Below are 24,508 nucleotides of genomic sequence, written 5' to 3' on the forward strand. Positions count from 1 at the left end.
CATCCAAGTTAGTATTTTTTAAACCAGTATCATATGACATAAAATTGAACAGCAAAAGTCATGCTAATAATTAAACATTTTTCTTCTTTACTTGGAATGTCAGTAAATAATACACAAAAAAACAACATAACAGATTTTGAAAGAAAGAGCAGAAGGAAGGGAGGGAGGAGGAAGAGAGGTAGAAAGGTTAGATTTTAGCAGCGTTTTTTTTTTCAAGAGTGTTCATTTTGCATTGGGGCCTGCTTGTCACACTACCAGCCATGGCAAGACCAGTCTCTGCCCTTAAGGAAGACTATTATTTGTGAGAAATTTAATGTGGGATCATCCATCTGTGATCATCTACTGTGAACCTCACACTGACACTGTGAGGTCTCATTGCAGTTATTACCAATGATGAAAGACAGGATGAGTTGCCAGACAGTACAGGGCTGACAGCTGAGTCAGGGTTCAAGGACAAGCCTTTTGACTCCAGGACAGGTTCACTCTTCACCATGTTGAGTTGCCTTATAGAGACTAAATCCACAGTTTCAAGGTTTTTGTAAAGGTGCCCTTAGCGAAATCAATCCCAGTCCTCTGGCTGCCAGGCGCACTGCCACACTGTGCTTGTCTGTTTCCTAAACTTGACTTATGCACACTATTGCACACACCCACTCCTCCTGCAAACAGGATTCCTTTGAAGTAGTTGGCTTTCTATTATGGAAAATTTCAAGCCAATACAAAATAAACAATCACCTACTCTACCATGTTCTGTTGTTTTTTATTGTAATTTAAATTTTTTATTGTAAAATTGCCCATCTTAACCATTTTATACATGCAGTGCTTTGCCCTTCAGTACATTTACTCTGGCATGCAACCAAATCTATCTCCCAAACTTTGTCATCTTCTAAATCTGAAACCCTCCACCATTAAACAGTTCCTCAACTGCCAGAAGCCACCATTCTAGTCCTCTCTATATATGAATTTGATCACTTAGAATTACTAATCTTAAAACGAACGTGGTGGCGCACACCTTTAATCCCAGCACTCGGGAGGCAGAGGCAGGCGGATTACTGTGAGTTCAAGTGCAGCCTGGTCTACAAAGTGAGTCCAGGACAGTCAAGGCTACACAGAGAAACCCTGTCTTGAAAAACAAAACAAAACAAACAAAAACATTACCAATCTTTTGACTATTTTATTTGAGTTAACATAGTATTGTCGAGGTAAAACCATGCTAAACATATCAGATTCCTTTTTATGGCATATGTAACGTATAGAAATACCACATTTTGACTTAACGGGTAAAGCACCTCCTGCTCAAGCATGAAGACCTGAGTTTGGGTTCCTAGCACTCACATAAAAGAAAGGCCTGGCCATATCCCTGTAATCCCAGGGCTGGAAGGCAGACACAGCAGGATCTGAGAGCCTGTCAGCCAGCCAGTCTAGCTGAAGCAGCAAGCTACAGGTTTGATGACAGACAGTGTCTTAGAAAGTAAGGTGGAGAAGAGCCAGAAAGATGGCTAAACAGGTAAAGGCACTTGCAACCAAGGCTGTTACCTGGTTTCAGTCCCCATGACCCACACAGTGAAAGGAAAGAACTCCCAAAGGTTGTCCACTGACCTATGAACAACACTATTGCACATACTCACTCCTGTACACATAAGCTATTTTAAGAATAAGGTGGAAAGTCATTGCGGGGGATGCCTAATGTCAACCTTCTATACACACAGAGAATCACAGGCCCACACACATAAACACACACACACACAAATAATGTTGCCATGGACAGAATAGTCTCCCATTCCTATATGAGCTATACTTTCAATATACTTCCCACCTTGTACCTAGTATTTTTAGGACCTGTATTTTTTTAATTATTATTCTTACACAGAACCTGGCTTCTAAGAGCTATTTTGTAGAATGTTTGATTAAATGTAGGAGTCTTCCAAAAATGACTTGTTTTAAATTTGAAACAGTTTGTAAAGAGGATAGTCGTCTTTTTGTCTTATAATCATATAGTAAAAGTAGAGTTTTTATAACAATTAAATTTTTTAAGGAACAGAGGAGTCAACAGGACAAAGAAAGTTGTTTGAAGAACCTGGTGGGGGTTGTATTTTCACACCAGCACTGAAGATGCTGTGTGGATGAAGCCATTATTTCTGGAAGATTCAAACCTTTGGAGTCACGGGCTTCACCTGCTAACAAAGATTCAACTCATTAGTGATGGAGTTTTCGATTGATTCCATATGTCAAGAAGATAATCCAAGAGGGAAAACTTGTCTTTTTGTAACAGAGTCCTTGATGGGGTTGAGCAGCTGTGTTTTACTGTCCTTGGGGTCAGAGATGGAAAACTCTCCACTAATGCCATCTAAGCGCAAATGCTCACGGCCTGACTCCCTGGAATTAACATTGCCATCAGCAGGTTGCCCCAGCGCCTACAGTGTCACCTAAGAAGACAAAAGGTTTAATCAATCAAATAAGAGAACTAAACCAGCAATGCTTGCAGTTTTTGTAAAGGAGAAAATTAACAAGACACTGTTCTGCAGTCTATTGAAGAGTGGAGTGTGGGTCGCCATGACAGCAATAGGACATGGGTGTGCGAAGCAGAGGGTCTGAGCTCTGTGTGTTAACCCTGGTCCTATGGCAGGAGTCTTTGCCGAGTCCTGCTTATCCCCAGAAGGGCTGGTGTTCTGCATCCTAAATGTTTGATGAAGAGACCTTTGTGCTGTACATTCTTAGACACATTAATGGTACATCTATAGGCACCCATTGTATCTTGGAAGAAGAGTCACTCCAGAAAATGAGCCCTCCCTACTTGACTCTGGGTGACTGTCCATTTCCCTTTGGCAGTATTTGCTTCCATGCCTGAGACCACTGATATTTTTAAGATGATCTCAGAGAAAACCCTGTTGGGGGTTTCCCATCCATACCTATGTCCTTTTCTCAATCTTTATGGCATAGATATATGATCCAGGGGGATGCCACCTCCAATGAGTGGATAAGATACCCAAAATAGCCAGGCATGGTGGAGGCAGAGGTAGGTGGATCTCTGTGAGTTCGAGGCCAGCCTGGTTGACAAAGCAAGTTCAGGACAGCCAATGCTACACAGAGAAACTCTTTCTGGGGGTAGGGTGGAAGACACCCAAATATCATGTCTCCTGCAAAGTGAGAGTCTCCTGCAGCTAAACCCTACCTCAGGCTAGCCTCATACACAAATCCAGTTGCAAGCGTTCTTGAATTCATCACTTTAAGCAAACTCCTGGTGATGCTGTGCCAAGGCTCCAGGTACAAGTGAACAGCTAATCTGAGCAGCTCTAACACCCTCCACCCTGAACACAGCACCCTCCCACCCTGCATAGTGCCCTCAGAGTTCATCATCAGGCCAAGCAGGGTCTGTGTCACACTGAGGCTACAAGTCCTGTGGCAGAATCCAGGGTTGAACTAATTCTGTGGTTTAACTCACATCCCTCCACTTCTAACTAGGACACAGGCTCTTCACTGTCCCCAGGGACTGTGGAGATATGTTCAGCAGAGACTTGCCCTCCCAGGCTCCTTGTCAGAGAGGACACTGGGAAAGACTGTTCTAGCACTAAGGGTAACGATGCCTGGTAGCACCAAGCAAGGATGAGGTACTGCCACACCCAAGCCTGAGCCCATGCCAAAAGAAAAGAACTGTGGAAGGGAGGGTGGGAGGAAGGAAGGATAAATATGATGGACATGTGGCATGTGATCAGAAAATACCTTTGGAACAACAGATGTGGAAGAATAGACACAGAGACTCAGAGGGTCTGTCTGAAGGACTGCTGGTCTGGCCACAGTTTCCCCATCTTCTCCCACACAAGACCCTTGTGTGTGTCACACACATTGTGAGGTGTGCAAAATTATGCAAACAAGTGTGTCTGCTCACAGAGAACACAGTAGAAGGGACAAAAATCCAGTCATCACATGAAGGCAGTACCTGGGGAGCCAGGATTTTTGAGTAGGATGGTGTCATGATTGAACTTTGGCCAGAATTGATATGGACCAGAATGAGTGAAATAGGACAGAGCATGAGGATGAGCCCCCAGCATAGCAGTCTGTGCCTGTGCCAAGGTCATGGCTGTCGAACAGTGAGTGAATGTGTGAAATATCTCCCAGACTGGATGGGAAAGTCACTGGAAGTCTGACGGGTCAACTGTGCATGAGTGAGTCTCTGACAACCAAGAAAAAGAAGGAGGCACTGATTTGAATGGAGATAACATCCCATAACTGAGAGTGCAGGCAGTAAGTTTTAGGTGCCTGATGTAAATCAAGACACATTTTAGAGGCCTAGCAAGGTTTTGGACTGGTGTCAAAGTCATCAGTATGTGTAAAATCACCCAGAGAGAATATTGCCCTTTGTGGGCCCAACAGTGAGGAGAAAGACATGCAGAGGTTGGGACCTACCACCCTTGCCAATGTGCTGTGAGCAGCTGCAGCTCCTTCCCCGGGAGCTAGGGGCTGACTTCTCTCAGGTGCAGCTCAGTCTGCAGTGTTCCCCTTGCCTCAGCAGCCAGAATACTTCTATAACTGAAGCTGAGAAACTGAGAAGCAGCTCATCCAAGAACTGTTTCTAAATCATCTCACCATGTCTGTGTTTCTCAGCAATCAGTTTTCTTATTTGTTGTCATAGATGCTTGCATAAACTGCCTCAGGTCCTTTGTGAATCTAGGGCGGGCTGAACTATATACAAACACATTTCCCCCATTCTCATATTTCTGGGCCATCCTTGCAACCTGAGCAAGGCTGCCCAGTTGCTGACTTAATATTGACTAAATTGAAGCAGAAGTTCTTGGAACTTATAGGAGCCAGACAGCAAATTTAACACGTAACTCATTAAAACAGGATAAAAGCAGAGCTTCAATCATCTTTGTGTTTGCCACCAAGTCCGTGAAAGGAGGGGGTGCCCTTAACACTGCTCGAGATGTAAAAGTCAGATCTTTCAGAAGCAGGAATGCAAACCAAAATTAAAAGCATGTCTGCATACACAAGTACTGCAAAGGAGTTCAAAGAACGAGCAAGGCGTTGACAACATAGGCCGCGGTTATTTGGTTGTTTGTTTTAAAACTGGGGGCATCATATTCTTGACTCAAAACATACTTTGTGGACAAAAACTTATTCATCAAACAGCTTAAACACAAATTTGTGCAGGTAGTAAATTATACTTTTGATTAGCCAGTATTTCGTAAAATATAACTTGATAGAGGTGAGGCCAGTGTGGTAGGCATGGTGGAACATGCCTGTAACCCTAACACTTGGAAGATTGGGGCTGGAGGCTCACAAGCTCAGTGCCTGCCTGAACTGCACAGCAAGACCCTGTCTCAAAAACAAACAAAATAATCATTTCGTAAATGAGTTTAAAACGATTTTCCATAGTTGGTACCTGAGAAAAGGCCACCAACAAAGAAAGCACAGTGCCACCTTCTGCCCCAGCTCTGAAAGATTCAGCTCTGCCTTAGCAGGGCCCCTTCAGCATGAGGTGCTGACTGACATCAGGGCACCACCCTTAACTATGGAAGGGAAAGTTTGGAAATCATCACACTGCCAGGCACAGCACTAACTTACCATAGGTTGCAATTGTCGTTAATAGGGAAGGGGTGAGTGGGGCTGCACAGCTGAGCTTGGCTGCCCACCCTGCCACTAGCCTCTCTTTCTGACCTGGCATATGATTCTCACTTCCTAAAATAGCTTCCTCGCCATAAACTAGAATGATGATCACAGATTCTGTAGTAAGGAGTAAAGGAGTAGCAGATGTGGGGTCCCTGCCTCTGACCATCACGTTTCTCCACTTCCCAGGAAGAACCCATCACCTTCAGTGAGGAAGCCTTCGTGTCCCACTACCGCTCTGGAGCCATGAGGCAGTTCCTACAGAATGCCACACAGTTGCAGCTCTTCAAACAGGTGCCCAGCCTCCCTCAGGCCTGTGCCAGGTCCCTAGTGTTCTACCTTAGGCACTAAGAGTGAGGGGAGGGAGGGGACAGGCCTGCAGAGGACCGGGGCGCAGGGGAGAATTTTTGTAAAAAGGGCATCAGGTGCCAGACAGGTCCTTGGCTTGCCATTTTTTGAGTTAGAAACACACAACCAGCATTTTCAAGAGACTTTTGGTTTCCAAAGAGCCTTTCCCATCTTGAAAAGCTGGGCTGGTTTTGGCATATACCACAGTGCCTAGTTGGATTGCTCCCTTGTCTATAGACAAACTGTGGTGCATTTGCTTTTTCTCTTTCCAGTTTATTGATGGCCGACTAGACCTTCTCAATTCCGGCGAAGGTTTCAGTGATGTCTTTGAGGAGGAGATCAACATGGGCGAATATGCTGGTAAGAAGCTGCCTGCGGCCCTCCTGATACAGAGGACTTTTTTTTTTTTTTTTTTTTTTTTTCCTTCTACAGGAGATGGAGGGAGGAGACTGACTTGGAAGAGTTGGCAAATTCCTCGTTTTCTGACAGGATGCACAAAGCTTGCCCATGTGAAGCCTCTGATCCCAGAGCAGTTGCTTCCCTTGGGTAGAAAAGTCTGGCAAAGTGTCATGATCAGCATGATGCAAGGGTCACTTACCAGATTCTGAAGTAGGAGAGCTGAGCTCAAATGGGACCCCTGCCTCATTGCTAGCTGTGAAACCTGGACCAAGGCATTTCCCTTTCCAGCCAATGCTCTCCTGCTTACGCACTGGCAGTGCCACAGATGACCTCCCAGGGCTTCTGTAGTGAGGAAGTAAGTCACCCCAAAACAGTCCCTGCCATAGGGTCAGTGCTTAGCACATGTTTCTGTACAGTGTGAACATTATCAAGCCAGCTGCAGTGATGTGCAGTCCTAGCCATCAGGAGTCTGAGACAGGGGATCACTTGAGCCTAGGAGTTGGGAGCAGCCTGGGCAGTACAGTGAGAACCTTTCTCAAACAAACAAGTAAATGAATAAAATGTGAACCTCATGGCTGGGTGGCCAGCCTCAGAAGGATCATCCTCTCATTTTTCAAGGGAAGCCTCTAGAGCACTGGGAGGTGTCAGTAATGAGCATCTCCTGAGTCCCAGTCTGGCCATCGGTTCGGTCTTTGATGGCAGAGATAGCAATGCGTGTAGTTTCAGTCTTCAGAGTGGAATAATGTACCCTCCTACTACTGAGCCTGTCTACTCTGGCTGTGCTGATGACCTTGAAACATACCCAGACTCACAGAGGCAGCTTCACATCCACCTGTTTTACAGGTCCAAGCAGTCCATACCACAATTTTAAAGCCAGTGCAGAGTCTCTGGACAGTCACGGCAGACTGTTGACAAGCATCCCCCGAACACTGCACCCGGAACTGAGTAAGCAGTGTGAGCACCAGCTTTGGTCCTCAGGGAGAGAGATGCATGACTAAGACACACACAAGTTACGCCAGTGAAGGATGAGAAAGGCTGAAGTGTGTGTTGTTGGCATGGTGCTCTGTTAACTCTCACTGCACCATTCAAGAGCTTAATGAAGAAGCAGGTTCTGACCATGGGAGAGGAGTTCTGGGACATGCACTCTGTATATTGCTAAATAAAGTCTCCTGGTGAGACCTACTTGACCCTCAGGCTACAACGAACAGGGCTCACTCACAATTCCTGTCACCAGGCAAATGTATCAAAGGTAGCTTGTGTGTCCACAGGGTTTCTATACTGAGTCATTCCGCTCTGGCACGTCACAGAATATAGATGTGACCTAAGCTAGAGGGCTGTTCTCAGGGAAGAAGAAGGCTGGAGCAGGTAGAGCGCTTCCCTAGCATACATAATGTCCTAGGCTCAAGCCCCAGTGCCACATAAACATGCATTGTACCAGGAGGATCAGAATTTCAAGGTCATCTTGGATAACATAGAAAGCTGGAGGCCAACACGAACTACATGACACTCTTACACACACACACCAAAAAAAATCAATGGAAAGAAGAGAAAGAAGCTTCCAGAGAATATGACATTTTAGCTGCCTGTTCAGTTCACTCTGATGCAGATGGCAGGGTATGGTGGCCAGAAGAAGGAAGCACATTTTTATGTCTTAAGGATGGACAGACAGATTGCTCAAGAGCCCAAGCTAGTCAAGTTGTGGGGCTGTGCAACTGGTAGCACAGGAAGGAGAGCTTTGCACAGTGGGCCATGATACAAAAACTCCCTGAGAATGAAAACCTGTGGCCTGACTCACTGCCACATGTTTCAGAGAGTGGGACACAGAGGTCTCCTAGCCTTTCTCTAGATTGTGAGCTTACCAGTCCGCATGAAGACAAGTTAAAGACATCTTTAAATGACAGCATCTCTCACTTCTCTTCCCCTAGGCAGTGATAAACTGTACCATCAGTGGCTGTCCACAGTCCGGGTAAGTGTGCCCCACTTAGAGCCACCTGGTTTCCTTTGTGGCCTCCTGGCAGCCTCTAGACTCTGTGGCCACCTACAAAGCTGCCTCAAGGCATGGGACATGCCTTTCTCTCAACTGAAGATGCTTGTGTCTTAATGCCAGGCCACCTAGAAGGAGACAGTCTCCCTTAATTTAGTGGGGGGGTGGGGGGTGGAATGAGGCAGGCAAGGCTTGCTCCTCTTGAGGCCAGCCAAGGCCTGTAGAGTGAAGTAAGTATTGTTCTAGAACATTTCCTTTCATGGCCAGTTGTCATTTTCACAGGAAAGCCAAAGATGTGTCTTTCTTGCTATGCTGCAGTGTCTTTCACAGCAAGGCTCCTGGGAAAATGGAAAACACATATCTGGGAGACTTTTCTTCACTCTCTTACTGCTACTGTGAAAAATGTCTTGTTGAATTGGGAGCCAGATGCTCAGGGCTCCCGTGGCTTCTAAGGAGCTCAAATTTTGCCTGACTTTTCCATGATTTTCTAATGAGTGTGTATTCAAGGCCTACTGTGTGCCACAGACAGCTGGCCTCTGAGAATCCAGAGGGGGGCAGATCCTGCCCTGGGCGAGTTCCCCATCTCATTAGGGAGGTAGGCACGTAAACAGGCAACTCCAGCATAATGTGATAAGTGTTCTCTCCTGCTCCAGGCCAACCGCAGCTGCTGCCAAGGCAGGTCCCCTGGAAGTGGCTGCAGTTGGCCAGAGTAAGCAGCTCCCCCATGAAAGACTGCCTTTGTTCTTGGATGGCCAAACACAGCACTTGGCACATCAGAGGCAAGCAATAAGGACCTGTTGACTGATTGATAAAGGGAGTTTCAGTACTCCAAAGGACCCTTTAAACAGTGTTCTGAGTAATTTTGGAAGGCAGCATGGAATAGATGAGTGGGTGAAATTTTCCTATTGTCCTACAACATAGGATGCTTTCTAGGTCAAACTGTGATGTTTGTCACTAAAACTCAAAGTCTTGAAGGCAAACAGTTACCAAAAATCTGCTAAAAATTAAAGTCAATGCCTACTGTCGTCTCTTATATGACACATTTGATTAAAAGTCCTCCAGAAACGTGATCCCCTGGGTCCAAGCCACCCCATCTGGCTTCCCAGCCTCATTTCCACCGTAGGTCAAGAACCCCTGTCCCTCTCAGAGCATACCCATAGCTCCCAACTTCTGTCCTTTGTTTCCTACTCCAAGAACATTCCTATCCTACTGTGTGCTCCACATCAGCCTGTACTCATCCTCCATGGTCTAGGTCAAATGCTTTCTGTCCTGAGGCCCTCCCCAGTCTTCTGCTCTCCAAACTCCTTGTATGTAAGCAGTGTGACTCTTAACATCCATATTGGCTCATTTACCCTGCTCTGCCCCTCCCCCATACACACAAAGCCTGGTGGTCTTCAATGAGACACCCCTTGGCTCAGGGCCCTTACAGCCTTACAACAAGCTACCAGGGTAGAAATGGCCTGTGTACTTGAGCTCACTTAGCTGCCTCCTAAGCAGTGGAAAGCCTTCCTCCATATCTTCCTCCCATGCTCCCCACAGAAAATGATGAACCATATTGCCAGAAGGTCTTGGTTGACCAGGACCTTGTTTTCTTCCCTGACATGGAGTTAACTAAGTAGTTCACAGTTACAAAATATAACAGAACACTATCTATGGTAACTAGAAATTCTCTAAAGAGTTTCTGGTGACCATAAGGAAACCCTTGCCTCAGAAAGCATAGACAGGAGCAGGTACTGACAGGAGCCTACTGTCTTCCTTTGACTAGTTATCACATGTCTCTTCCTCGGTTCCCACACATGTGCACGCACACACAGAGTGAGTCTGCTATAGCCCTAACTGACCCCAGTAGCCACCTGGGCCTGCTTCTCTTCTCATGTCACATGCTCTGGAAATGTTGTCTGGCTTGATTAAAGAGAAGCACTCTTTGTTGGTGCTGGCCCACTCTCCCTTCAGCCCACATTGCTGATTGACATTTTTATTACAGAAAGGAAGTGGAGCGATTCTGAATACTGTAAAAACAAAAGCTAACCCAGCCATGAAGACTGTCTACAAGTTTGTAAGTACTGGTCGCAGTCTGGAAACCATGGATGGGTTCCTTCACGATACCTGACTTTTATGTTTGATTGGTTTTGAGTTTGCGGGGGTTGGTTTGGGGGGTTCTTTTATTTTGTTTTTTGAGACAGTCTCTCACTATGTAGCTCTGGCTGTCCTGAAACTCACTCTGTAGACCAGGCTGGTCTCAAACTTAAAGAAATCCCCCTGTATTTGCCTCCCAAGTGCTGGAATTAAAAATGTGTGCCACTATGCCCAATACAACCTGACTCTCTAGTGTGTCAATGCCTTGATTGCAGAAGTGACCAAAGGGTGGCCATGCTGTTTCTTAGCAGTCTCAGTGTTCTGAGAATTGCTTGGCATTGCTGTTTTATGACCTCCCCATGGCAGGTAACATGTATGGTTATATATGTTGAGTGTAAAGTCCAGGGGATTGGGAGGGCCTCTGTTTTACAAGCATGACTGTGTGCACAGTGGGGAGACCTCCCTCAGTTCTGTCCCGAATTCTTCATCCTCTCTCTTACCACTGCCCTGTAGGAAGTGTTTTGTGAGACTCCTGCCCACCACAGAGTGAAAACAGGACATCTGTCAGTTCCTGGTACTCTGTCTCTCACAAGCCTCAAGTATTTGTTCTTGTGCTTTTTTCTACTTGCTCATTTGACTCTGAACCACATACATGGAGTGGTTTTGTTTTATTTTCGTTTTTAGTTGTGCTAGTACTTTCTGCCTTAAGCTCTAGTTCCTATACTGAATGGGTGGCTACCAACAGAGATGCACAGGTCAAAACTGACAGAAAATAGAAGCCAAGGTGTCTTCTAAAATGAAATTTAGGAAGTGGCACTATAAAAACCTGGCAATTGCTGTTTTGTTTTAACCCTCAACCTGGAAAGGAGATTGACCCTGAGGCCCTGCCTTGGTAATGTATAGTGGGGTTCTGAGTCTTGTGGCCGGTAAAGCTGCTGTTCTTTTACTGGTAGCTGTCACCAAGCTGCTGAGAGAAATAATTATAGAGAACAGAAGAAAAGCTTGGGAAGGGAAAGAGGAAAAAGAAGTCTTTGCCATCAAAATGCAGAAAATGAAATCCCTGCAAGAGCCTTTAAGGGATTTTTTTTAACCTTTTACCTTTGTATTTGTTTTCACAGCCATTATATTTTCAACTTGATGATCCCATTTTCCTTCATTTTTCTAGTAATCAGAGAAGGTGATTCATTGTGGACTGAAATCAAGCATAAACCCTGCTGGAAACAGAAAGGGAATCTTAACTTAAATTAATTTTTCATGCAGGCAAAAGATCATGCAAAAATGGGAATAAAGGAGGTGAAAAACCGCTTGAAGCAAAAGGTACTTGAAGTTCTTATTCAAAATGTATAAGCACCGTGTATGAAATGCGTGGCCACAAAAAAAGTGGGATGTGATCAATAGAGGGCTGTTTGATACAGTGTTGTTAGCACACTTCAAAATGCATTACCAGCTGTCCGGGAGTTTCACACTGTTATAAATATTCACAGACAAAAAATTGTCTTCAAATAACATTAAGACTCCTTGTGGGCTTAAACCCACAAAGGCAAGTGAGTTCAGAGTTACCACTGTCTCCCACACTGCCCCCACCAGGCCTGGGGTTTGCAAGTGCCCAGCAAAATTGGCTCATTCATTCATATTCCCTACCACCACACTATCGCTCCATTCCTACAGCCGCCCTCTGCCCAAGGTCATAACTTAAACCCAAAAGCATGGCCAAAGAAATGACCACCGTTTCTAGCACACACATGGTCCCCACATAAACACACACAAAGACACTGCACAGAGCAAGAGTAGCCTAGCCTATATCTAAGGTACATGCAGGCAAACAGAGGCTCTAATTGTCTCTGTGGTCCATCAGAAAAATTATATGTAGTCACTGTGGCCGAGATTTCCCCAACCTGAGTCCCTGAGGGGTATAGCAAGGTGACCAGAGCTTGAGGGGGGGGGGAAGAGACAACACTATTGCAACATGACCTTTGATATTGTGGTTGCCACTCTTTGTTAAAGATGGACCAGACTAGAACTGTCACCCCAAATCCATAGAACAAAGTGTGAGTGAAAAGACTGGTTCACAGGTGAAGTAATTTGCCCAAGGCCACAGTTTGTGAGCCTGGCAAAAACAGGATTAGATTTCAGCTCTGTTGACCTCCACTGTCAGAATGCTTCCACTCTGTACTACCCACGCTTTCACCAGACGTGTGTTTTCTTTTGTAAAACATGTCTAGGATCATTTTCCCCACACCCCTAAATGTACCACTATCTTAGCAGTTTGTTTTTGTTTTTGTTTTTAATTGAAAGCAGTTTCAACTTTATGAAGTCAGAAAAATCCTCATTAACTTGAAATGGGTCGAAGGAATTGATTCCTTTCTTTTAATTGGAAAATAATTTGCTCTGACTAAGCATTTAAATTCCTAGCTTCGGCTGACAGTAAATGCTTAACAGCTGAGGTTCTCATCCTGCGATACAAACCCTGTAACACAAATCCACGCAGCCCCCGTGCCAGTCTGTTCACCCTGGCAGATATTGGCAGGTGGGACTCTTTACATGGGTGTTATTTGAGTCACTCATCATACCTTTTCATCTCCTGTGTCAGTCACGTGGAAATGAACTGGAGGGGCTTCCCCCAGTGTCTAAATGGTAGACTGTGGTTGGTTAGTGTATCGCTGAAATAAGCAAAGGCAGGGTCCCTCCTCATGCGCCAGACAAACGGCCTCGTGGGTCTCCTTGCTTCTGCTGACTATGAAGCCAGAGCCTGCCCTCCAGAGAGTTCCTTCCCACCACACAGTCTTTCCACAGCAGCTAGTGAAGTTCAGTTTTTTTCATGTGTTTACCCAAAGGCTCATTTACACAATCTAGGTCGTGTTCCTTGACACACTGCACCTTTCCACTCCTTCATAGAATCTAAAGCTGATTTTCTTTCCCTCCCCTTCTCTCTCCTCAACCCACACCAGTCTTTTCAAGAATAGCTTCAGGAGATAATGTTCTATACAGAGTGTCAGTGCATCTCAGGTGACACAAATGGTGAAGGCATTTTATAGAAATGTGACTTGTCACCATTGGACTGTTGACAGATCTATTAGTGCACCCTTTTCAATTTTCACTTTTTCCCCCTTGGCTCTTACAGATTTCCACAGACTTGATATTTTGCAGTTGTTCTTAGAAGAGCTGTTTTGTAATTGAAACCCCAGGATTGTTCAGTGCATACAGGCCCCTGGTCTCTGGTGCTCTCTAGCTTTCTTTCTTGAGCTAATTTAGGATTTGGCTTCGCGTGACCTATCTCACTATAGTGGAAAATATTTCTTTGGCCTTTTTTCTCTCCCTTCCAAGACCTGCCCTCTTCATGCAACATAGAACCTGTCTCTGTGGCTCCCCGAATACACCTAACACAGACATTGCAAGTTTTGTTTCTGCTATGAAATTGAAGCAGTTGCCAGACCCAGTTTTCTAATGCACTGAGTGGCCACCTGGCCTCCCCTAACTCTACATAGCAATGGTGACCTCACACACATAACCAAGAACCCAATCTTACCCTCTTTGTTCTTGCCTTGGATTTGAACTGCAAATAGAGAACGTGGGGTTGACCTGTAGAGAGGTCACCATGGTGTGTATAGGGTCCATCTCTAATATGGCTGAGCAAGGCCCCTTTTCTATCCCTTGTTCATCTGTGCTATAGATTTTTCAAAGCCTCTGAAATAGCTTTCAGGGTATCTGTGACCATTGGCAAGTGATTGTTCATAGATCCTATAGTGTGGCTTTATTCCATGTCTGCTCTGCTTCAGGCCTGGAACAAAAAAAGAAACATGGAAAACCTATTTCTCTGGATAAATGGAACAAAGTGGCCAAGTTCTGCTATAGCTTGGCCTTCTTTGAGGTTTGACTGCACAGTTAGAAAGAAGGAGAAATGACAGGGATTCCAGCCATGGCTTCCTAAGGAAGACAGTGGCACTTCCTGGGAGCATGCCCTCACCAGGCCTGACCTACAGAAGAACATCAACAAATCGCATTCTGCTCCCCTGGTTCAGGCTGTCCAGAAAATGCCACTTTAAATCCAGCGGGTGCAACAGGCTTCCTCTTCACCCATAGGGAGCGCTAATAATTTGCCACCCAACGGAACTCTGTCTTCCTCCTGTGTGACCCTTCAGGAAGGAGTTGGCCCACCCATCCCTGCAGCCCCTTGTTTTGCTTTTTTTAATGACATTTAGAAGGTCAAGTATTTTTTTTTTCCATTTGCCAACAAATTCCATGTTTATTGGGAAATTTCGCAAATCCAAGATCCATGTGCCCTTAAGGAATCCCTGATTTTTTTTTTCTTTAGTATCAAAATGCTTTAACCAAATAGGCCCATTTTGTAGCCATTTGGAAAGTTTCTAAATCACTGCTCTTTAACCATCAAGTTGAGCTTGATTAGTGTCTGTGATTGAAAGGAGCAAATTCACAGTTGGCTTGACTTTCTAACTAAATGCTTACAATTGCAATGAAGGGCATGAGCAAGCATGGGGGGGGGGGGGACAGGTAGACTCTTACCAAACAGACATTTCACACTGTATCACACAACTGTCAGCTCTCTGTCTTTAAACACATTAAAATATGCTGCAGCCTCAATCAGCAAAACTCCAATTTTGGCTACTAGTTTGATATTAATATTCATATTTTAATTTATGTTTGCTGTTGTGGGAAGCAGGCTGGGAAAAGACAGGTACAACACAAATCTCAAAGTGAAAATAGGTTCTCTCACAGAAAATGAGAAGGTGCTGGCCTTGGCCATACACACCTCCAGTGTCCTTTCATGGGGATGTGGCATTTGGACTTCTGGGGCCAACCAGGAGATTGAGTCTGGTTGTGTAGGACAGTAACTGTTACAATAGTAACGGCCTGGGGGCATTACCAGCCCTCTTTGTTTTCCTCATCTGTAAACTAGGAAGGTGTTTTAAGCAGTAGTACTTAGTAGCAAGTCCATAAATGAGAGTACATCCTCTCCATTTCTTTGGCCTCATACCTAAAACAGACAGTCTACCCAAATGCTATGGGACCCCCTTCCTTTAAGTTGCTCACATACCCGCAAGAGGGATATTTCCAGAAAGTGGCTCTAACACAGCTATATTTCTTTGGCTAAAGCCACCCTGTCCTTGCCAACCTCAGCTAGCCCAGCAGAGAGAGGGATGCTCTAGCCATTCTGTGAGTGCTGGACCCAACTCCAGTTGTGAATGCCTGGCCTGGCCCTGCTTCTCTGCCTCAGGAAGCCTGACCCCAGCTCCTCCAAAGGCCAAATAGCCCACTTTGTTCCCCAGGTTCACCAGCCCTGACTTTATGGCCCTGCCTACTCACAGACACTCATCCAAGGAGGAAGATCATATTGTGTGCCCATCTTCTCCACAAAGGTAGAGGTTAGCTGTCAAGATATTTTTTATTCCAGGAAGTGCTCTGAGAAGGTATCAGGAAGAGAATTCTGCTCTGCCGAGGGTTGGGGCTTGGTGGTACTCTTTTTGCTCTTAGCCTTGTGGTTCCTAGGAAAAATTTGCTACCCTGTGGTGGCCTCTTGAGTTGTAGTTCTGTCTTCCGCCTCCATGACCCTTCAGAAAGGAGCTGCACCACCTGTCCCTGCCACCCCTTGTCCTGCTTTTTTTAAATGATGTTTAGAGGGTCAAGGGTTTGTTTGTTTGCCAACAAATTTTGTGTTTATTGGAAAAATTAGCAAATCAAAGAAGAAAAATAATGTCCCTTTTCATCTGCATTTTTACATGGTATACCCTGAACATGTCCCAGCCTTCTAAAAATCATATACTCTGGGGAGGCAACAGGAATAGAATTCTCCTCTGGTCCCTCTGACCTGCATAGGGTTGGGACTAGGTGATAGACTTCTTGCTCATAGCCTTGTGGCTCCTAGGAAGAATTTGCATGTGTTTTTTCCATGTGTCTTTGTGTTGGATAGCTCATATATTTTATTGTATTGCCATATAAACACACATACTACACACATGAATGCACATATACACACACTTTAATCAGTTTTATTGTTGGACATCTGAGTTACTTCTAAGTGTCTTCATTTGAAAACATTTCTAGAAAGGGATTAGTGGACCACAGGGCATCCGCATCTTGCAGTATTTTGTGTAAACTTCCAATTTACCTTCCTATCAAGAGGGTATCAGGATACCCATGTCCAGTCCCTTAGCTAATGGGTCAGTTCTTGGGCCACAGTGTCTTTAATCAAGGAATACAGAGTCACTCTTGTGGCTCCTACTCATGCAGTGTATCTGCTAGTAGATAGAAATGAAGATGTTCACTGTTTTCATTGTTCTCTTGACCTGAGCTCCTCCCCCTCTGCTCCCTGTGGCATCCTACAAGGAAGCAGATGTCCTTCCCCAGATGGAGAAAATAGTGAAGACACTAAACATTCAATGGGGGAGCTGTGAGAAAGTATAGAAACATTCGTATCTTTAGATGTTCTAACTAAATGATACCCTGCTTTTAGGCACCCAGGCACATTTTCCTTTCAAATGTTTAGTTCAGCTTAACAGATATATGTGAGAGCTCTGCTAGACTCAAGAAAACCCAGGTCCCAAGGAACTTACGTTCTGGGACGCTTCACAGTAGATAGCATAGGGCATGGTAGCCTGTGACCAGTTTAGCAAGAAGGACTTCCAAGGAGGAAGAGGAAGTCATTTCTGATACCTTCACTTGGGCTTTTGTTAGAAGGTGATAAGATCTAAATGTCATGCGTCCTTATTTTAGGTTATGCCACTTTGTAGCTCCATGGTCTTGAACAGGTTATCCTTTCTGAATCCTGTTGCCTCATCTATAAAGAAAGAATTATCCTATATATTTCATGATCATTGTGAGAAGTAAGTATGAGAATGGAAATCAAGAGTCTGAAAAAGTAGCCACTGAGTTAGGTGTCCCCACACAGGGAGCATCGTGTCTTTTACAGGTGGTAGATCCAGCCGGGCATGGTGGCGCACGCCTTTAATCCCAGCACTCGGGAGGCAGAGGCTGGTGGATCTCTGTGAGTTCCAGGCCAGCCTGGGCTACAAAGCAAGTCCAGGACAGTCAAGGCTACACAGAGAAGCCCTGTGTCGGAAAGCAAACAAACAAAAAATACAGGTGGCAGATCCATTATCCAGTTTGCATAAGACTGGACTATCTCAAAGCCTCGTCATAGCTCATCTCATTTAAGCTGTTCTCCATGGGCCTTTGCCAAACAACTGGGAATCTCCCTGTTGTAAAAACAAAGAAACTGTTGTAGAAAGTGAATGAATCTGAAAGGTCAGGCAGCTAGTTAATGCAACAGATAAAGCTAGAAGACAACAGTGTTTACTTAAAGCTTAAGCTAAGACACTTTCCCCCAAAACTACCATGTGTTCTTTTAAAAATAATTATTTTATAGTTTTCTAGTTAATATATTTTCCTACCATGTTACTTTATAGCTCTATTTTTTTTTTCAGGCACACACACACACACACACACACACAGCCACACACGATGTGTGTGGAGGGGATTATCTTCCTGGACCAAAACTGAGTTTGTTACTGTTTGGCCTCATTCACCCTGTGTTAATCCTCTAGATGCACATGCACACGCCCCGAAATGCCCCTTTTGCCCTTTTGTTGCTCTCTGACACAGAAGGAACCCCTCCCCTACTTTGTTCCATTTGACCCAGGCACCTTAGAGCAGCCTCTTTCCAAACAATCCATTTCTAATTGGCTGTCAACAGCCCCTTTCATCACTGAGCTTTAGCTTAGCTGAGACTGGCCAATCCAGTGTGGGCCACATGACCCAAGACCTGTCTGTAAGGTCAAAAGGCCATCACCTTCCTATATCATTGACCAAGCAGAGACTCTTCTGGGCTGGCTTGCACAGCAGCTGGTCCCTTAGGAAAGGAAGCCAGGAGGTAGGCAAATGTATAACACTGTACACACATGCACACATACACACACATATAGGTGTACAGACACCTATAGAAAAGCTATGTATTTTGGGCTGGAGAGGTGGCTCAGAGGTTAAGAGCACTGGTTGCTCTTCGAGAGGTTCTGAGTTCAACTCCCAGCAACCACATGGTGGCTCACAACCATCTGTAATGAGATCTGGTTCTGCAGGCATACACACAGGGAGAACACTGAATATATAATAAATAAGTCTTTAAAAAAGTAAAAGCTGTGTGTTTCATTTCAGTAGATTATTCACTAGCTAATGATGCTCTATGTTATGTTACCTATTTCCTTTTGTCTCTAGCTCCAAAGTCCCCACTTACAGATAGAGAAACTGAGGCTCGGGGATCTTACCTTTGTCTCCTCCTTAATACATCCCATATTTTCCAGTGTATAAGATGACCCACAACTTTAACTTTAACTTTAACTTTTCCAGTTAAAATCTAGAGTTTGCAGACTGAGTTGCTGCACAGGATGTACATTAGAAGAGGGATAGTCTTACACAGCAAGTATATTCCAAATTCTGTATTTTAGCTGGAAAAGTTAAAGTTGGGGGTCGTCTTACATGCCGGAAAATACAGTAATTAGTTCCTAAGTTACCACTTTTCCTCTGCGTCATGATTCTCTCAGTTCAGTTGAAGAAGAGTGGCCAATGATCAGAAGTCTCTTACATGCAGAATTTAAGGAATATTCTATTGTCAGAAATGTACAATTGTGAAAAATGATAACCTAAATGTTATATTTTGTACCTTTATTCTCTGACTTGTTCTAAGCAACTTACTTGACCTCAACAAAACACATAATGCTTATTGCAGAAGGGGAGCACATCCATGTTTTGCCCAGCCCACACCAATGCTCAGCTGGCAGCCACAGCCAAAGAAGCCATGGCCTGCCCTTTGCACATGGGGAGTTTTCTTAACTTAACTCACCAAACACACAAATAAAATGTAAATGTTTAGGCTTAAGAATATTCTCTTGGTCTTGTAGATACTCTGCAGGTCAGGGAGTCCTTTAGGCTCTTCCACAAATACAAGGAGAAGAGGAGAAGGCCAGGAATGTGATCAGTAAGCAGACAGAGAAAAAAGGCCACACTTGCAAATAATCAAAGTAATGCAAATTAAAACAACAATGAGGTCTAATTTTTCACCTATTAAATTAGCAATACATTTTTTAAATGATAAGGCTAACAAGTACCGTGAAACTGATAGCACACCCATTGCGGGTAGTTGGTGTAAATTAGAAAGCAATTTAGTAGAATGAATAAAAAGCCTTAAAAAATATGTATGTTTGACCTCATGCTTTCATTCCTAGGGATTTCCACAAAAGCAAAATATAAAAGGAAAGAAAAATGTGACATTTTTTGCTAGCATTTAGAAAGGAAAAAATAAAAAACAAGCACCCAATAGTGATGGGATGAGTTATTAAATCAATAGATGTCTGCTCAATGAAAATATTATGCATCCATTAAAATTATTATTTTAATGACTATGTAGCACCATGGTGATGCTTATATTGAAGAAAAACAGGATATAAAATTATGCATGAGCTGTGATTACAAGTAATTTTTAAATGTCTGCATATAGACAAAGTGAACATGTGAAAATGAAAATAGGCATAGAAGAATGTAGAATTAAATAGGGTTTTTCACCACTGTAAATTATTAATGTTTACAGTTTCATGTAGATAGTTAGGCTTCTTTGGTGCTTCAGTATCAGAAGGTGTCTTAATGTTAGCGTCTGTTTCCTCCACCTCTCCCAGGGATCAGGCTTAGAATAGCCTAGAGGGAATTCTTAACAGGCCTCTTGGCTTGTGGGGATGAGATGAGAGGGTAAAGGGCCAAGACCCCAGTGTCAACCGCAGACCTTCCTTCCCCTACAGGACATCACCGAGAATGGCTGTGCCTCCTCTGCAGAAGAGCCACTGCCAAAGACCATGCCATCCCCACTAGTGGAGGCCAAGGACCCCAAACTTGGAGAAGACCGGAGACCAATCACAGTCCACTTCGGGCAGGTATGTGCCCTGCCCTTCCACAGGGCTGTTGGAGCCTTTTGGTTTTGTTTATATCAGAAGCTGGAGTGTGAGCAGCCCATGAGTTTACACCCAGCAAAGCACCTACATGCTCTTCAAGCTGTCGAGCATTTGACATAAACATATTTTAAAGGTGAATTTTCAAAAACTGGATGGGGACAACATGACTTTTGTCATCACTAGCTCCACCGTTAAATGGAGTCCTTAAAGTGTCCACTCTCTCCTCTGACTTCTAGGCTCTACATTTAAGGTGTCGTTAGCTAAGCATCTCATTAGAACACTTTGGCATCCCAGGCCCTTCTTTGCACCTTCAAATAAAAGGCGACATGTAAAGGCTTTTTTTTTTAAAGTCAATTAGGAGTTCTTTATTAATGTACTTCCTGAAAATCAATATTGGGAGTTTTTGCTTCTCGAGTAAAAACCCATGCTGTGATTCTAGAGATCCAACTCATTTCCAAACTGCTTGCAAGGATCTGAGTGCTTTAAAAAAATTATCTATTCATTTTATTTTATTTCTTTTCTTTTAAGTAATACATTGTACTCTTCACAGAAATTGAAATTTTCATCCATTTCCTACTATGGCTATATTTTTTTTTCAATCAAAAAGATTAAGTACCCTTCCTTCTCTCTCTCTCTTCAGTCAGCTGCCTCAGTCTTCAAACATAAATGTATTGTGTGCAGTGTGTGTGGTTTAATCAGGCGCTTTTGGTATGATTTTGATTCTGAAACACAGCTCCTTTAGTTATAGTTGTAACAAGAGTTTGCAAGGTTTCTTCTTGTTGTTGCTTGTTTGTTTTTCTAGTGTTGGGGCTCTAGCCAAGGACCTGGTGCTTGCTCAGCAAGCTCTGTTGTACTACTGAGCTTATTCTTTAGCCATTCAGTAGATGAAGTATGATCAAGCTAGTCTGTATGACTTTTATTTACTATAAGTATGTTTGCTATTTCACCTCAGGAAGGACCTAGAATCCTGCATTTAAAACAGTTCTTATTTTGAGAGACATTCATTGAACTACTTAAAAATAGAGGGAGCCAGGCCCTTGAGGTGGCTCAGCAGTTAAGATGCCTGCAGCCAAGCCTGAACACCTGAGTTCAGTCCCAGCCACTGCATGGCAGAAGGAGAAAGCCAACTCTTTCGATGTGCCCTCTGGCTTCCACATTTGGGCCTTAACATGCACACGGCCCACATACATAAGGAAACACAATACAAGAAAAATAAAAGTGTAAAAGGGAAAAAAAGATCTAGCAAAACAGCCGCTGTGGGTTATTGTAAAGCATGAGCTGGCTGCAGCATGAAAATCACTCTTTCCGGGTGCTATGCCCACACCTCATCAGTTGGGGAAATCTGCCCCTTTTCCAATTCTACACTTACATGTAGGGACTTCTGAGAGACTGGCACATTCTATAAAGCAGGAGCACTGACTAACCAGCCGTTCTGTTCAAAGCACACAGATGTCGGCACCCTGAAGACCTGCCTCCTGCCAGGCCCAGGCCCTGTTGAAGCAATCCTCACCCCAGTTCCTGGCCATGTTTGCTGAAAGCAGCCCTGGTCGTCACCAGTGTGGCATTCCAGAGTCAGCTTTCCTTTGTCCTCATTCCTGCACATGTGAACCTGCCCATGAAAGGAGCCCTCACTGGTGTTGGGAGCCCATTACAGAGAAAGAGGAGGCGGGGGAGAGAGATTTCATGGTGTTAAACATTCCATTTTCAAAACACACAAAAAAGGAGGCCCTATTTGAAATAGAGAGACCTTCTTTCCATTTCAGCAAGAAATAGAGAGATGCTTTAATGTCATTCCCAGCTAAATGCAGAATAAGAGTGTGCGTGCTCACACGGGCGGGGGATAAACAATTAAAAAGCCACCCCAAACTCTGTTGAAATAAGAGCTGTCTGTGCCTTCACAGGTCTGCAAACTGGAGAGGATGAAAGTGGCTTTTTTTCCCCGTTTGTCACTTCCCTCACGTGGCTGCCAGCATTATGCAAGTGTACAGGAAGGCAGGAATTTTTTTTTAATGCATGCATGCGGATTAAGGTCAAGCCCCTAGTATCAGCCATGCAGCGGGCTCTCCCTTCCAGCTGCAGCCACAGAGCCTACCCACAGCCGAGAGATGCCTTAATTGAGACGTGCTGTCAAAGTGACAAACACATTTGCATACAGTCTACACTCTATTTATTTTCTCTGGAAAGGTCTACAGTCTGCTGTTGGTTGAACATTCTTAATCAGTTTGCTGTAAGTGAACTGCCAGCTAGCTCACTTGTGCCGGCCCCTTCTTATTAGGTGACAGATTAGCTAGAGTGGGGGTGGGGGGCAGAGAAACTACAGCTACCCCTTCCTTTTTATTTTTTAAATTCTTTCCAGCTTTGCCCCTTGGTGGGTTGTCCTTCAGTCCTTCCCTGTGGCCTTCTCTGATGGGCCATTGGTCGCAGGAGTACAGTTCTTTTGGCCAGCCTGACTTGTAATGGTTCTTTCTAAATGTTTGCTAAGTTCTTTTGTTTTTTTGTTTTTTTTTTTTGTTGTTTTTTTTTTTTTTGTTTTGTTTTTTTTTTTTTTTTTTGGCTTGGCATGCTTCTCTAATCAGTTTGAACCTGGTATGCATCCAAAACAGTAGCCTCATCTCATGATGTCTCTAAAGCCACAGACTTAGCATACTAGTCCAGTTTTTTCCATCTGTAATAAAGTTTAAATGTCCACCTATGATTCACCAGAGCTACTCATATAGCCCCAGTATGTAAATTCTCTTCTTGGGGTGGAGGAGCAGACCTCACAACATCTCATACGAAGGAAGGGACCATTGGCCTTGTTTTATGGTTCGAGAGCTGAAATACCTGAAAGGACCTGCCCAGACCCACATCACCACAGCCTGACACCCACACTCCAGGCAGCCTGACTAAACCCCAGTCAGATCATACCTACTAACCCCCTAAACATTCTCACCCTGGGCTTACATTCCCATGGATTGCTTCAAGTCCACTTACCTACCTGGAGCAGGCTCAGTAATACTTGTGTGTAATCCTGGGCCGTGGGAAGCTAAGGGAGGAACAACACAAGTTTGAAACCAGCCTGGGATGCATATGATATTCTGTCTCAAAGGTAAATAAACAAAAGGTTCACTTATCTGTCCTGTGAAACCCAGGACTGTTGTTATAGCTATGTTAATCCTTCTACATTACTGCACTAGTGCAAGTTCCTAGGTAGGCCAGCCCCAATGGACACAATCCTACAAGGTGAGCAGCAAAAGGCCCTTTGCACAGTCCTCAGCAGTGGTGGGTGTAGCTGACAAAAGGGAAATTCAGTGTCAAGAGTGGCCACTGTCAGGGAGAAAAGATGGTTTCTCATAAGCTGCCCACTGTTCTCTTCCAGGCTGGAACTATGTCTCTATTTGCATACATACTTTTTCATCCACTCACCATGTATAAGATAAGTAAGCAGCCAGGCATGGTGGTGCATGCCTTTAATCCTAGCACTCAGGGAGGCAGAGGCAGGTAGATCGTTGTGAGTTCAAGGCCAGCCTTGTCTACAAAGTGAGTCCAGGACAACCAAGGCTACATAGAGAAAACATGTCTCAAACAGCAAAACAAAAATGATAAGCATCCAGTCTTACCTTTGTAAGGCATAATAATGGAGACAGGCCTGTAAATGGAGAGAGGGAAGTGAGGGGTGGGGGCGTCAGAGGACAACTTGCAGAAATCAGTCTCTCCTTCCACCATGTGAGTCTTGGATATCAAACAAGTTGTCAGGATGGGCAGCAAGCACCTTTACTCACTGTTCCATCTTTCCAACTTCTAAAATGCAAACCTTTTAAATGAAAACCAAAGCTAGGAAAGATGTTGGACCCCTGTAATCCTAGCACTTGAGGGGAGATGCAAGGAAGAAGATCAGGAGTTCAAGTCTAGCCTGGGCTACATGAAATGCTGACTTGAAAGAAATAAAGAGTAAAAACGAGAATATTACCTAAGTCCTAAGGCCAAATGGTTGCTAAAACATAGCTTCAGAGTTTAAAGGACTGAGTTACTCCTCACGGAATCAGTAGACAGTGGCAGAGCTGCCCAAAAGCACTAGCAAGGAAAATCTATAGGTCCTCAAGGGAGGAGAGGGCATATCCAGTCCCTTCTCAGACTCCCAGAGAAGAGGTACAGAAACCAGTTTGGCTGT

At 44.3% G+C, this 24,508-nt stretch overlaps 1 protein-coding gene across 7 annotated transcripts in view; it reads left to right on the forward strand.

Moving 5' to 3' along the window:
• Nucleotides 1–24,508, forward strand: part of Dennd1a (DENN domain containing 1A) — a 488,183-nt gene that overhangs the window by 421,997 nt on the left and 41,678 nt on the right. For all 7 annotated transcript variants that reach the window (XM_051166832.1, XM_051166835.1, XM_051166833.1 and 4 more), the window contains 6 exons: nt 5,791–5,895; nt 6,222–6,309; nt 8,274–8,314; nt 10,317–10,388; nt 11,669–11,725; nt 20,209–20,340. In XM_051166832.1, the coding sequence (XP_051022789.1) occupies nt 5,791–5,895; nt 6,222–6,309; nt 8,274–8,314; nt 10,317–10,388; nt 11,669–11,725; nt 20,209–20,340 (495 nt within the window). The remainder of the gene's footprint in view (nt 1–5,790; nt 5,896–6,221; nt 6,310–8,273; nt 8,315–10,316; nt 10,389–11,668; nt 11,726–20,208; nt 20,341–24,508) is intronic.

The sequence above is a fragment of the Acomys russatus genome, chromosome 24 (genome assembly GCF_903995435.1).
Source record: "Acomys russatus chromosome 24, mAcoRus1.1, whole genome shotgun sequence".
Taxonomy (NCBI): domain Eukaryota; kingdom Metazoa; phylum Chordata; class Mammalia; order Rodentia; family Muridae; genus Acomys; species Acomys russatus.